This window comes from Saccostrea cucullata, unplaced genomic scaffold (assembly GCF_032062105.1).
Source record: "Saccostrea cucullata isolate Sc308-1 unplaced genomic scaffold, CSIRO_AGI_Scuc_v1 ctg3346, whole genome shotgun sequence".
Taxonomy (NCBI): Eukaryota; Metazoa; Mollusca; class Bivalvia; order Ostreida; family Ostreidae; genus Saccostrea; species Saccostrea cuccullata.
This window is the reverse complement of record NW_026933339.1, coordinates 6,114-20,796: the sequence shown is the minus strand read 5'-3', so window position 1 is coordinate 20,796 and position 14,683 is coordinate 6,114. Positions and strand designations below refer to the sequence as shown.

Sequence of the window (14,683 nt, the reverse complement as noted above, 5' to 3'; positions counted from 1 at the left end):
ACAGTAGAATTTGGCCACAAAAGTTTATATTTCTTACAAAAATAGAGATTGTTAAAGGTGAAAATACTTTTCATGGATTGTTTTTCTATCAATCTTTATCTATCGTCCTTAAAATGAGCTTTAAAGGTCCGCTTTTGAAAATTATAGAGCAAAGAATGTCAGCGGCACCACAAATTTTCACAGATGACTGAACTGTCCAGAAGTGTTTTCACAATTTGTAACGCTTTCAACCAGCCTTTTACACTAAATTGGAAGGTAATACATTCTTACAACCCTGCGCATGTCATTTGGCCCCGAAGAATTCATTAGCAAAGGATTTTTTACAAATATATTTTCCAAATGCAAAAAATCACCGCTTTGGAGTTGAAACCCCATATGATACTTAACCGAAACCCCACATGTGCCCCTATACATGGTGAGTACACCAGGATGCTTTCGAATAAGTTTCAGCTTTTCTGGCCCCGTGGTTCTTGAGAAGAACATCTTTAAAGATTTATCCTTCTATGTAGAACTTTGATTCCCTATTGTGGCCCCGTCCTACCCCTGGGGTCATGATTTGAACAATTTAAAATCTACACTACCCCGGGATGCTTCCAAACAAGGTTCATTTTTCCTGGCCCAGTGGTTCTTGAGAACATTTTTAAAGATTTTTCCTATATATGTCTATGTAAAAATTTGATTCCCTATTGTGGCCCCGCCCTACCCCTGGGGGTCATGATTTTTACAATTTAGGATCTACACTACCTGAGTATACTTCCACATAATTTTCAGCTTTCCTGGCTCAGTGGATTTAGAGAAGATTTTTTTTATGACCCCACCCTATTTTTTCTCTTTGCTTGATTATCTCCCCTTGTGAAGGGACTTGGCCCTTCATTTTAACAATTTAAACTTCTCTTAACACAAGGATGCTTTGTACAAAATTTTTGTTAAAATTTACCCAGTGGTTCTTGAGAAGAAGTAGAAAATGTGAAAAGTTTACAGACAGACGGACGGACAGACAGACAGCTGGACTGGCGACGGACAAAATGTGATCAGAAAAGCTCACTTGAGCCTTCGGCTCAGGTGAGCTAAAAATCGTTGTTTATGTTTGTACTTATGTTACAAGTAGAGCTTTTTTAAAAAGCTTCCCGTCTTAGCAACAATCTTAAACTATAAACTGATCTACACCTATCAGGCCGTATAATTCTTTTGAATTTCTTGATTTTGTTTTTCTACATCAGCTTTTTACCGGCATTAGCCCTACCACAGTTGTCGCTCGGTCATCTCCGTAAACTTTGACTCGCCGAGAGCTTTCGGCAAACCTCGGCTGATTCCATTTCCTTCTTCAAACAAGAAAGGGGAAAAGAATAATAACAAATTGTAAAGCCTGCAAGCAATAAAAATCAAATTTTATTTATAATGAAGTTAAAGAGATCTTTTTATTTTTTGCTATACAAAAAATCATGTTATTAGGAATTAATTACTGCTGATTTTGTTGTTCGTTTTGTCATTTTTTTTTAAGATTGAAAATCTTGCAAAATTGTTAAGTCGTACGAAAATTAGATCATCAAAAAGTTATCTCCCTTGCCTTGAACAGCATTTCAACCAATGAAATAATTGAAAATTTTCTCATCATGCATTTTCTAAAAATCACAAAAGAGAGGAAGTGCATAGTCCGAAGACTGTAAAAAACTTCAACTATACAATACCGTCTTCCAAGGAAGACGGTAATGACATAGTTTGTATCTGATTGTTTTTTTTAAGACAATATGCTTCATAATATAGTATTCTTCCTTTCATTAGTTGTCCAGGTAGGTCCATACAGCACAATTTCAAAATAAGAGCTATATATTCTTTGAATTCAATTTTATTGCAAACAGATATAAATATAAGTATAGAGAGTTAAATTCATTCAAGAAAAATTTAACGAAAAAGATTAATTTGGAGGACAAGGGTATCTCAGTACAGGTTCAAAGATATAAATTAAAAATCTCTTTCATGGGAATAGTTCCGAGAGCCTTTATGAAGTCCTTTTAGAATCATCAGCTGTGAATGCAAGAGAATTAAAAATATAAAGATGTATTGAACTTCTCAATCTCTGACAGTGTATATGAAACCACTGAACGTCAAATACATGTACATGTACACGTATATCTAAAAGACAATTTAATTGTTTATATTAAAAAGGCCCTGTGGCAGGGCAGAAGCCATTTTATCGCAAAACTTGCTTATCAAGTAATCCGTCACAGTGAAATTAAATGATCAAAGATATATTCAATGTTTTCTTACAATGAATGCCGTTACCTAGTGCCGCCTGATCATCATCAGAGTTCCCCTGACAGAGGTGCCGTATTCAACTGCGGGGTACCAAGGCCAATAAATATATGCTGGACCGTTCAGGAAAGCGCGGTAACATTTATTGAACCACCAACCTCCTTTAAAGTGCGCGGCACAGCTTCCTCCACTCAAACGATCGTTGTCTCTATCGGGAGTGGAGAAATACATCCCAGACAGGTCACGTGTAGGATCCCCCGTGTTCAACATACTGTCACCTGTTGAATTTAAAGAAAATACAAAACAATGACATGTGTAGCTTCATGCTTGGGATAAATCTATTCTTCTTAGCTCACCTAATCCAAAGGCTCAGATGAGCTTTTCTGATCACATTTTGTCGGTCGTCCGTCCGTCTCTTTATCCGTGTAAAGCTGTCTGTCTCTCCGTCCGTCTGTAAACCTACCCATTTTCGATTTCCTCTCTAGAACCACTTGGCCAATTTTAAACAAACTTTCCCTAGTTTCCCAATGTTTATGCTTATTTAATAGATATGTTTGCTTGTTTCGGTTTAATAAGCAATTCATTGCATGAATGTTTGGGAAACACGAAGATTTATTCGGCCAAGAAATATATTTCCTTAGGGAGAATACGTTTTGTTAGTCGTTGTGAGAAGGGGGGCAATGTCTGCGTTCCAATACATAAATTTACAAAAAAAACCTCTATAAAAAATGATTTTGATATGGAAATTTTATGTCTTTAAAATAATGCCAAATTTTAGCTGCAATAATGTAGCCCTCTCCGATTTTTTTTAATCTGATGTTTTCTGGAGAGGGCTACAATTCCGTCGCATCTCCGTAATGGTGCAAATATCTTTTTAAAATAGGAGCGACTGCAGGCAAAATAAATTATTTTTACATTTAACTTGCTTCCAATAAGACGAAATTTTTATTCACTGTCAACAACAGAGCCCGTTAAATGCGAAAAACTTGTAAAATAACTCTACGAGTTTCCTGGCAGTTTACTTCAGCAGCCATGACAGTTCACGTGTGACGTAATGAAACTGTCGCTTGAAATTTAGAACAACTGAATAAAGCAAATATTGGTGTTTATAAATGATTGTGGTGAATTGTATCACAAAAACATCGGTAAATAAAAACATTTTAAGTGTTGTTTTCATGCAAGCTGCGATATCTATGCTGAAAATAAGGGAATTCCAAAAAGATCCGCTCCTATAGAACCTTAATTCTCATTGGCTGTCCCAAAATGCAATCTATCAAGGTCAGTTAACATGGCGGATAAATTCGAGTTGTGATGTTGACATACACGAAAAATAAGCGAAATATGGAAAGTTCTGTATATTTTTCGATTGATTTACGTCTTGGATGACTACGTTTTTGGAGTCGAGGTTAGAAATGTTAATATAATAGCCATTTACTGACAATTTGAGTCGAAGTTCTTGCGGGAGCGAATTGCTCCCGCTGTTCACCATTACGGAGATCCTGAGGAGTTGTAGCCCTTCCCCCCCCCCCCCCCCAAAAAAAAGGAGAGGGCTACATTATTGCAGCTAGCCAAAATAAAGAGGAATCTGAAGTTCAGAACGGCTTCCGCCCTTTCTCAGTTAAGCACACAGTGAAGAATATGAATAGTTGATGTTTATACCGTTTACAACAGTAGTGTCATACTTAGTGAGTTGTCCAGGACAGCTTGTCTTATAATAAAAATATTATAAAAAATATTTTAAATTACTAAGTTTGTTAAAATATCTCTCTCTGGGTAACATTCTACCAGCCACCTACCTAAGGTCCCCTCTGCAGTTCCTGCCAGAAATAGTTTATACTTCTCTGTTTCGTCAGAAATGGCGAAGTTTTCATACAACTCGTACAGACTTGTACCATTCCAGAAAGTGATGGAGACATAAAGGGACGAGTTATTTCCCTTTGTTAACTGATGAATTACATCATTTCCTGTATAAAGATAAATAGGGATTTTGCAATGCACCACTGTTTTAAAAGTAATTTCTCCCACAATCAGATTGTAGTCTTAATATTGATTTCATTGATTAGGAAGAGTTCATCGTATTCAACAGAACATTCATTTTTTCTTTTACCCGCGACTTTATTTTTTGTATGGACCTTTCGGTTTTTTTGTTATAATCAAGGAGGAGGACACAACACAATCATCATAATGCCCTCTGGTAAAATGTTCTGTTTTTTCTCACATTGTCTCAATTAACTTTTTTTTTAGGTTTGAGAACTATCAATTAGGATTGACAAGTACATGTACATAGATGTATTACCCTGTGTTAAGGCAAGTCCACACTTTTACGGATCCGGTTTTAGTTTTACACACCAATATAAAATTTTTATTATCCTTGTCTATTGAAATAAAATCTTTTTTGATGATTGAAAATAATGTAGCAAGTAAATATTTGTTTATTATAGTGTCATTGTGCACACAAAGCATTTAATGTACATTATTTATAGGAATAACCACTTTGCACTTTGTCCATAGGATCTTTATGTAATTTAGTACATACACAGGCAGAGAATTCTGAATTACGTTTACGGACCTAAAGCTTTTTATTTTTTTTTAAAAAACTAACTTTAGATCTATTTATCTTTAATTTTTAGCCTAAATCATCTTTTTAAATTAATTTTTTTTATAAGTTTTGCAAAGAACGATTGAAAAAATAGATATTCCAAAAATGGGGGTATAGGTATAGGGTAAAGGCTGTTTTGTAAAAATTTTCTGGTCAACCATAATAAAGTATGTTTTTTTGCTAACCTTAGATATAATTCTAAATAATTGTGAAGAAGAAATAGCATATAAACATATAAGATTTCGAGGATTATTTAAAATAAAGATATTTTGAGCTATTTCTCTGCAAGATTTTGACAGAATCAACATCAATTTTTTAGTGTTTTCAAATAGAAATTTCAAATATTTTCTTGACATATGAATATTTATGATTTTCCTAAGTTTTAACAATAATTGGATGTGATTTGGTACAAAGCTAAATCAAAAATGATGTTACACTTCTAAATGTTGAATTTTGGCTGTTGAATTTTTAGAGGTATATACTACGAGACATGTTGCATGAAAATTAACCTGCAAAGATATGTTTTTTATGGGTGTTTTAATTAGATTATGACTTACTCAAGATTTTCAAATCGAAAAATAAACAGTTTGACAGAAAATTCTGAAAGTATGGACCTACCTTAAAATCAGATCATAATTTTCTGTGTAAAATTGTATGATACAGAGATTATTTGTCATGAAATTGTAACACTTGCCCGATTTTAATAAGATTCGTATTTACCGATCCAAACATTCTGTTCCGGTGTACCGAAACCAATCTTATATGCCTCCCAGTTCTTGTAAAAGTCTAAAGATCCATCAACTCTTTTTTGTATAACCTTCCGAAATTAAAAACAAATGGTTATTCAAACCGTTACCATTGTGACGAATATTTCTTTCATATGTGAAATCAGTATTCTGATTGTGAATGTTTTCGTCCTAAATCAAAGTCCTGCAAAACTGATTGAGAAAAACTCATAAACATTTCTTTTGCCAGTTTTAAAACTACTTTATTTAGTACCGCCCAGCCGCCACCCATTGTGGTCATCTCACAGTAAGCGTTGATAGGACTGAGGTCAATACCATAAGGATAAATCGGGTATACACCGGAAGTAGTGTAACCATTCTCACGAAGATCCTTACAATCAGTACGAACTAAAAGAGAGAAAAAAATTACATGTAAAGATATTGATTCTAGAAAAATAAATGCAAGAAGACCCCCCCCCCATTTCTTTTTTTTTTTCAAATTCAAATGGCCAGCTATCTGTATGTCGCCAAGAGTGATAGATGAATGCAATTCTCGAGTTTCAGAAATCATCTAAGAATTGTCAACACCAGATTCCAGTAAAAACGACTCTTAAGCGATATACTCTCCCGCCGATCGAGCGAAAATTGTATAAAACGCTGCCGAATATGGACTAGTAGCTGCTATTATGATATTTAAACAAGACTTCCTGATTTAAAAAAAAGTCCTCAACCAGATATTTTCGAGATTCCTACAAGCGTAAATCATCAAACCGAAAGAGATAAGTTGACTTGAATGATATGAAAGAGTGTCGTGTAACAAAAAGAGGTCGTAAAACTCTGTTGTCAGATGAAATGTACAATCCAACTTAAGAAAATCTGGCGGTGATTTAATTATTGCAATAGTGCGCGCTGTAGGAATGGACATTATCATGTCCGGGGATAAACAGCTTCTCTTCAAAAATGGTGGAACCATAACTCTTACGAAAACCTTGGCCTTTCTTTATTACAAAGAATGAATGCTGTACTGCTAAGACCCATATTCCTGATGAAAATTTTGAACAGATGAAATATACGAATTTCTTTCAAATATTAAAAACGCTGTTTCCGAAAATGGCATTACACCTTAACTTGTTTACAACTGGGACCATACTGAATAACATCACGAACCTGTATGTAAAACTGGACCTTGGATGTGTAGGGCTCAACTAAAATTGTGATAGTAGGCTTGGATGACAAGCGTCATGCAGATCACGGCAGTTTTTGCAGGTATGTGTTGCTTTCACATTTAATTACCTTTTCATTAAAATTTGCTATACAAACAAAGCAGATCACTCATATTTGTACAGTGTACTGTAACGTTTCTGGGTTCGAAGATTCGGTTGCTCTGCCTGAGCAATTTAAGGAATAAATCAAATAATTATAAAACTTCTCAATCAAGGACTTTAATTATCAATATATACAATGTCCTATTCTGTCCTGGAGCGCGTGCGCTTCCTAGCTAAGCAAACAAGAAATATTTACCAACTTGCAGAAAAATACAACAGTCTCGAAAGCCTTATTCAGGCACATAAGACCTGTTAAGCAAGTTTACGTTTCTCACCTTCACTAGAAACAACTGACTGGTGTCGACTTCAGTCTGGAACTGAACTAAGAGCTCTGATATCACTGCTTATATACCCTTAACTATCACGTGATCTCTGAGGATCGAAAGGGTTAACTAAACAGGAAGTATTTATTACACACGAAGCTTCCGGAGGACAGAATGGAATTTATCATTTCGATTCCTAGTTTTGTTTCATTACCCACGCCTTCAGGAATGCGTCCCGCATTAAATCAATAACTACCTGGGCTAAAGATATAACGCGTGGTATAAACAAAATAACAACAAATTTTAAAGCTACCTGGCTTTCATTGTTCATAAGATTTAACAAATGTTGCACACACAAACCAAATATCATCAAACACTGTCATTGATAAAATAAGAAAACAATCAACAAATGATTCATAGATGTGCAAACATATCCAATATGACATGAAATCGTCATCAATATCAATGTCAGAAAAATAACAACTAAGAATATTCTTTTCAAAACCAGCTTTCCTCCTCATGCACTTCAACGACTGTTTTCCCGTCTCTTTGGTATGTCTCCTGTACCCTATCTAGTCTACGCCGTTTGTCTTTCTCTGTTTGGGTGCCTTTCTCTTCACAATCTTTATCCGTCAGGGTACTCGCATCAACTAACTGATAATACACGTGTGTCTGCGTACTGGCATCCCGAGTTAGAGATAACAACTGCACGGGAGGTGCATCCAAATGAACAGAGGACCGTTTTCTGGGAGTTGTCATTGGATGTCGGAATGGTGATGGGGCACGTGGCGTCAAGGGGTCCTGGCTTGCTATGGACTTGGATATCGGCGCAGAGACTGGAGCTGGTCTGGTAGGCTTCCTCTGACAGACGGCTTCTGCAGGACGACTCTGTGATGTGCTCCCGACCACATCAGACAGATTTCCTGGGTCCAACTGTTCCCAATCATCTGTGCCGCTATCAGCTGCAGCGGAAACTACTTCACTATGTCGAGTGCGGCGATGTCTCCCCATGTCACTTTTCTTATTAGTAGCATAATCACATTCGGCGCATTCGAATTTCTTCTGTCTACGCTGTCTACCGCATTCCACCACATGTCTCTCCCACTCAACCTCGTCAAGAAATCTCAGATTACACATCGGACATCGATGACCTTCCTTCCTGGGAGTAATCTTTGTATTAACCATGATCTATTAAAATAAGACAAAAACTTTAATTATTCATATTTCAATATTATCAAGACAGGTTATCTACCTATTTACAATAGCTAATCTTATAGCTCTAAGCACTTAAATCAACTTCGTAGTCCTGAAACCATTTGGGTAAGTTTTTTGCACGGCGCGGTCTACTGCTTTCGCTTGCACCAGCTTCTTCACTTAAAGCCCAAGGTTCATCAAATTCAGCCACAGGAATATCTATGGGAGACATATGATCTCCAGCTGGAGTATCATTCCTATCACATATGTCTTCCTCGGTTTCTCCTTGTAGTGCTTGTGCATGACTTTTTCTCATCCGATCACAATGTATGACGGTGCTTTTCCCTCTAGAATCACAAGCAACTTCATACAATACATCAGAAAGTTTCTTCTCAACTTTGAATGGTCCCCTCCAAAACAATGTCAGTTTCGGGGAGCAGCCACTCTTTCTGACTGGAAAGTATACATATGCCATATCCCCTGGCTTAAACGATGACCATGATAATTTGGTATCATGATACTTCTTTTGTCGCAACATCTCCCCAGGCATATTTTCTCTCACAATGGCATGTGCTTTCTCTAAGCGTTCGCGCAATATCCATACCCACTGATGCACTGGAATGTCTTTCATCTCTGACGGCATTTCATACATCAAATCTAGAGGCGTTGTTGCCTCTCTTCCCAGCATTAACATGTTGGGAGAAAATCCCGTACTTTCATGTACTGTGGAGCGATAAGCCATTAAGATGTAGGGCAGGTGTAAATCCCAGTCTTTTTGATTTTCCTGGACATAAGCACTCAGCATTGATATTAGTGTACGGTTGAAGCGTTCAACCATACCATCCGATTTAGGATGATATGGAGTAGTCCTTGTTTTAGTGATTCCCAGCAACCGACACATCTCCAAAAATACTTTGCTTTCATACTGACGCCCTTGATCTGAATGGAGAACGGAAGGAACGCCAAATCTTACTATTACTTGTTCCATAATCGTTCGGGCGATAGTTTCTGCTTCCATATTTGGAAGAGCAAACGCTTCCGTCCATTTTGTGAAATAATCCGACACGACGAGAATATGACGATTCCCTCTGTCGGTTTCCGGTAATTCACACAAAATGTCTGAAGCTATTCTCTCCATAGGCACGCCAGATGCAACGATCTGCATTGGAGCCCGTCTTTTAGGAATGGGATTCTTTCTTCTTGTACAAGCATCGCAGCCTGCTATATACTGATGGACATCCCTTTGTAATCCCGGCCAGTAATATCTCTGTCTTATTCTGGCTAACGTCTTTGTTACACCAAGATGTCCTGATGTTTTATTATCATGGCACATCTTTAATACATTTCTCCTCTCTGAATCTGGTATTATAACTTGAAATGTTTCTCGATTTGAGGGGAGTAAAATCCATTGTCGCACTAGGAAGTCATCTCGAATGCTCAACCTCTCAAACTGATTCCATAGTGATTTGACCACGTAACCATACTGTGAGACATCAGCAAATAATGGTCGTCTGCCTTTTTCCACCCACTGGCGCACTAGCTGAATATCTTTGTTGGCCTTTTGTGCTTCTACAAGACTTTTATTTTCCTTATCAAATTCTTTGTTTGTTACTTTCATGGATGACTGCACAGATCTCACTGACAGGTTAGATTTTTCTTCTTCCCAGTTAGGTTCAAATCCACACTGTGTGCACGGAATTCTACTAAGAGCATCCGCATTCCCATGTTTTCGACCTGGGCGATGCTCTATCTTTATGTCATAGGTGCTAATTACCTCAAGCCATCTTGCCAATTGGCCCTCTGGGTTCTTGAAGTTGAGTAGCCACCTAAGAGATCCGTGGTCTGTTCTAAGTAGGAATTGTCTTCCGTACAGATAATGGCGAAAGTGTTTTATAAAGTGTACGACAGCCAATAACTCTTTCCTTGTCACACAGTATCGTTTCTCTGCTTTTGTTAATGTGCGGCTAGCATAAGCTATCACTCGTTCTTTTCCACATATTTCTTGGGAAAGCACGGCACCTATAGAGTAATTGCTCGCGTCTGTGTCCAGAATGAAAGGTAAAGATACGTCTGGTAGTGCCAATATCGGCGCAGAGATCAATCTGTTCCGAAGAGTTTCAAAAGCATCCTGTGCCTCTTTTGTCCATTGAAACTTACGCCCTTTCTCTGTAAGACGGTGCAAAGGTTTTGCTTCCATAGCAAAATCTTTAATAAAACGTCTATAATAACTGCATAACCCGAGGAAGGAACGAACATCGGATACGCTTGAAGGTACAGGCCATTCAGCAACAGCTTTAATCTTTTCTGGGTCTGTCGCAATGCCTTCTTTCGAAATGATGTGACCTAAGTATGAGACTTTTGTGGCAAAAAGGTGACACTTTCTTGCTTTCAACTTTAGACCTGCCCCTTGCAGTCTATCGAAAACCTTTTCAAGATTGCTGAGCATATCTTCGAATGATTTTCCAATTACTATTATATCATCGAGATATACCAGGCATATATCCCACTGGAGACCTGCAAGAACCGTCTCCATCAAACGTTCAAAGGTCGCAGGCGCACAGGTAAGACCAAAAGGCATCACCTTAAACTGAAAAAGACCTTTGCGTGTTACAAAAGCTGTTTTACTCTTGTCCTCATCCTCCATAGCAACTTGCCAGTATCCGCTATTGAGGTCTAGTGTAGAGAATAAGGCATGTCCGGACAAGTGATCAAAAGCTTCTTCTATATTTGGGAGGGGATATGCGTCCTTTACTGTTATTGCATTTAGTCGCCTATAATCAATACAGAAGCGCATCGACCCATCTTTCTTACGCACTAGAACTACAGGCGAAGCCCAAGGGCTATTTGAGGGTTCTATAACGTCTTTTTCAATCATTTCATTCACCTGTTTATCAACTTCTTGTAACATATGTAACGGGATTCTCCGTGCTCCTTGCTTAATTGGTCTCTCTGTAGGGTTAGTTTGGATTCTGTGTTTAACAACTGTAGTTCGACCCAGATCAAAATTTGAATTTGCAAACAAATTCTGATATCTAAGCAAGAATTTTTCAGCTTGCAAGGCTTGTGCATTTGAAAGAGTTTTCTTACATCTGTCAAGTAACTCTTGAACGTCAGATCGGAGTCCTACGTTTGTTTCTCTTGATGTCCCTTGTGTTTTCTCTTCATCAGCAGCTGTCATTTTCGCAATCATTGTTCCTTTATATATCTGTTGGGCTACATCTGTAATATTCATAAGTCGCACAGGCACAGTTTCGCTACCTTTTACAAATGTTCGGCCAACCAGCGCACGACCCTTCTCCAGAAATTTTGCCTCTGGCTCGACTATGTAATCTGAGCATCCAAAGGTATTCTGCCCTGGAATTTTAGCCACAGTAACTACTTCACTCCTAGGGGGAATACAAATGTCCTCAGCTGCAACGACACGGTAACAACCTATGGTTCCTTCACAAGAAATGCGGTAGTCCTTATTGTTTAGTCTCAGCGTGTTATTGTTGAGATCTATAATACCACTACCTTTCTTCAAAAAGTCTAGGCCAAGGATACCGTCTACTGTGATATCTGTTACCATAGCTGGAATAATTGTTTCAAACTGTCCTACTCTGATCTGATAATCTGCTTTTCCATAATGGGAAAGTGCATTTCCACTTGCGTTTAAAATCTTCTGTGCACTGTTTTCTAATTCAGGTCGCTTTTCTTGCGTTATCATATCATGCACCCTTCTTGAGACCAATGTCAATGAAGCCCCTGTATCGATCAACAGTTTTGCATGTGTACCATTTACCTCTGCCTCAATAAAAATTCCAGCCTCAGTACTCATGGTGCTTCCACCTACGTGTCCTTGCATCCTACGTTGATTTCTCCGGCGCTTACTACGGATTCGCCGCGCATTCCCACTAGTTGAGCTCTTTGATGAGGGATTGGTGTTTTTATCTGTGTCTTTATTTTTAAGTTTAGGACAATTCCGACGAATATGTCCCCTTTTCTTGCAATAATAACAAATCACTCCATCACTTGTTTTCTTGTCTGTCAACTGCGATGTGTTTTTTCTTGGTCTCCAGTTTTGATCTTGTACCTGTTTTTCCAATCTATCCAACTGGGTTTGCATCTTTGTCATCAGGTCTACTAGTTCTAATGGCGGTACGGGTTTTACATGGTCGCGTTCTACACCCTCAATCAACCGTAAATCTCCTCGCTTCTCCGTTTTATAGTAAGCATCTAACTCTACCGCAAGCCGAATAGCATCATTAAGACTTCCAGGTCTACTCTGCTTGATGCGTAAGCGCATATCTGAGTTGACTAATGCATCAATGAATGCGTCCTTCCCCAGTGTTTCTCTTACTTCTGAGGGTGCTGTAGGATAAGCTAAACAAGTTAATCTACGGATGGCCTGTCCCAGTTCAGACAATGTCTCAGACGCTCTTTGTTTTCTTTCCTTCAACTGCGCACGGTAAAGTTCAGTCTGATTTGGCGGCGCAAAGCGTTCTTCAAGGGCCTTAACCAACAAATTATATTGCTGTCCTGTTTCTTTTGAAACATTTCCAAGCACACCCTGCGCGGTTCCTCTTAGCGAAACAGCTAAGTAAAGACCTTTTTCTTTCTCTGACCAGTTGTTAATGGTAGCGCATGCTTCAAAATGGGACTTATAGTCCAGCCAGGAATGACTACCGTCAAACGTTGCAGGTTTAATGTTACATTTTGCAACCTTTTCCTCTCTGATATTTTCCTCTTGTATCAAGAAAGGGTTGTCTCTGAAGTGAACGCTTGCTTTCCTTTCCGCCCGACCCCCATGAGGTAATTCATCATTTCTAATTTGCGCAGGAGGATTAATTTTATTTTGTTCTTCCGGTGGTACTTGCGATTGCACACCCCGTGGAAATTCAAAAGGAGAATGCGCAAGAGTGTTATTCAGCAAATGTACTGGATGAAGATGTGCTTTTGATGAAAGGCGCGGCGTTCCACTGCTAGGTCGTGGCGCAATCGCTACTGACGGCGCGTGCGCTGTCTGCTGTGCATCTACCATTACTCTATGTTCATCATCACCTAAAGAGTAATTAAACATCGCATCCGCAAGTTCAGCATCATCTCTGTCCCTTTTCTTTTGCGCCTTCGCAGACCTCATGGTAACATGATTGGTGTTTGTACTTCCCACGGTGGCGGATCCATTTTGCTCATTATTCTGTTGCATTGCCGTTTCATCCGTTATAGATGAAATTGGATGACCCTGGCCTCCACTTGCACCTTCCATGTTTGCAATTCCCGAATCGCGCGCTCGCACACGTTTATCTAGAGGTGTTGAGTACCTCTCTATTTCTTTGCGTAGTTGCTCGCAGCTCTTTTCCAGGAATGAAATTTCCTCATCTACCATCTCGTCCATAATGATTTCAATGTAATTTAACAATTGATTATAAAAAAAAATATTCCTTACCGAATCCAACTCGCTGCCACCAAATTTATGTAACGTTTCTGGGTTCGAAGATTCGGTTGCTCTGCCTGAGCAATTTAAGGAATAAATCAAATAATTATAAAACTTCTCAATCAAGGACTTTAATTATCAATATATACAATGTCCTATTCTGTCCTGGAGCGCGTGCGCTTCCTAGCTAAGCAAACAAGAAATATTTACCAACTTGCAGAAAAATACAACAGTCTCGAAAGCCTTATTCAGGCACATAAGACCTGTTAAGCAAGTTTACGTTTCTCACCTTCACTAGAAACAACTGACTGGTGTCGACTTCAGTCTGGAACTGAACTAAGAGCTCTGATATCACTGCTTATATACCCTTAACTATCACGTGATCTCTGAGGATCGAAAGGGTTAACTAAACAGGAAGTATTTATTACACACGAAGCTTCCGGAGGACAGAATGGAATTTATCATTTCGATTCCTAGTTTTGTTTCAGTACCAAGATACAGTGAATAACAACCGGGGGCAACAATTGACTTAATTAAACTTCCCGTATTTTGTAGGCACTCTAACGTGAGAATTTATAGCTGCACAGCTAATCAACATGGGGACAGCTTCTGCATGGCACCCGGCCTATGACTTTCCATTAACTTGGCATAAAATGGAAAGCCCCAACCACTGGGCTAACAACATAACACAGCTTGAGTACACATCAACTTGTGACAGATCAGGCTCGGGATGCCAGTGTATATTACGTAAGCTGGACGTTATCCTAGTGCACTCTGATAGCGGCCGAGGGTAGTCCGGGTAACCGGCAGTATATATGAGTGTTCTTCAGGAAGCTGGCAGTTGCCAGTCGGAGCTCCAGGTAGAAGGTCCTAAGAGATAAAATACTAGAGAGGTGCGGCGGAGGCTTATA

At 38.7% G+C, this 14,683-nt stretch overlaps 1 protein-coding gene across 1 annotated transcript; it reads right to left on the bottom strand.

The window, feature by feature from the left end:
- Positions 1–2,283: 2,283 nt before the first annotated feature.
- Positions 2,284–6,615, bottom strand: LOC134238052 (fibroleukin-like). The gene is made up of 5 exons (XM_062720183.1): positions 6,585–6,615; positions 5,852–5,985; positions 5,573–5,669; positions 4,050–4,217; positions 2,284–2,531 (listed from the first exon to the last, which is right to left on the bottom strand). The coding sequence occupies exons 1-5, from the start codon at positions 6,613–6,615 to the stop codon at positions 2,284–2,286; spliced, it is 678 nt and encodes a 225-aa protein (XP_062576167.1).
- Between the last annotated feature and the right edge of the window lie 8,068 nt (positions 6,616–14,683).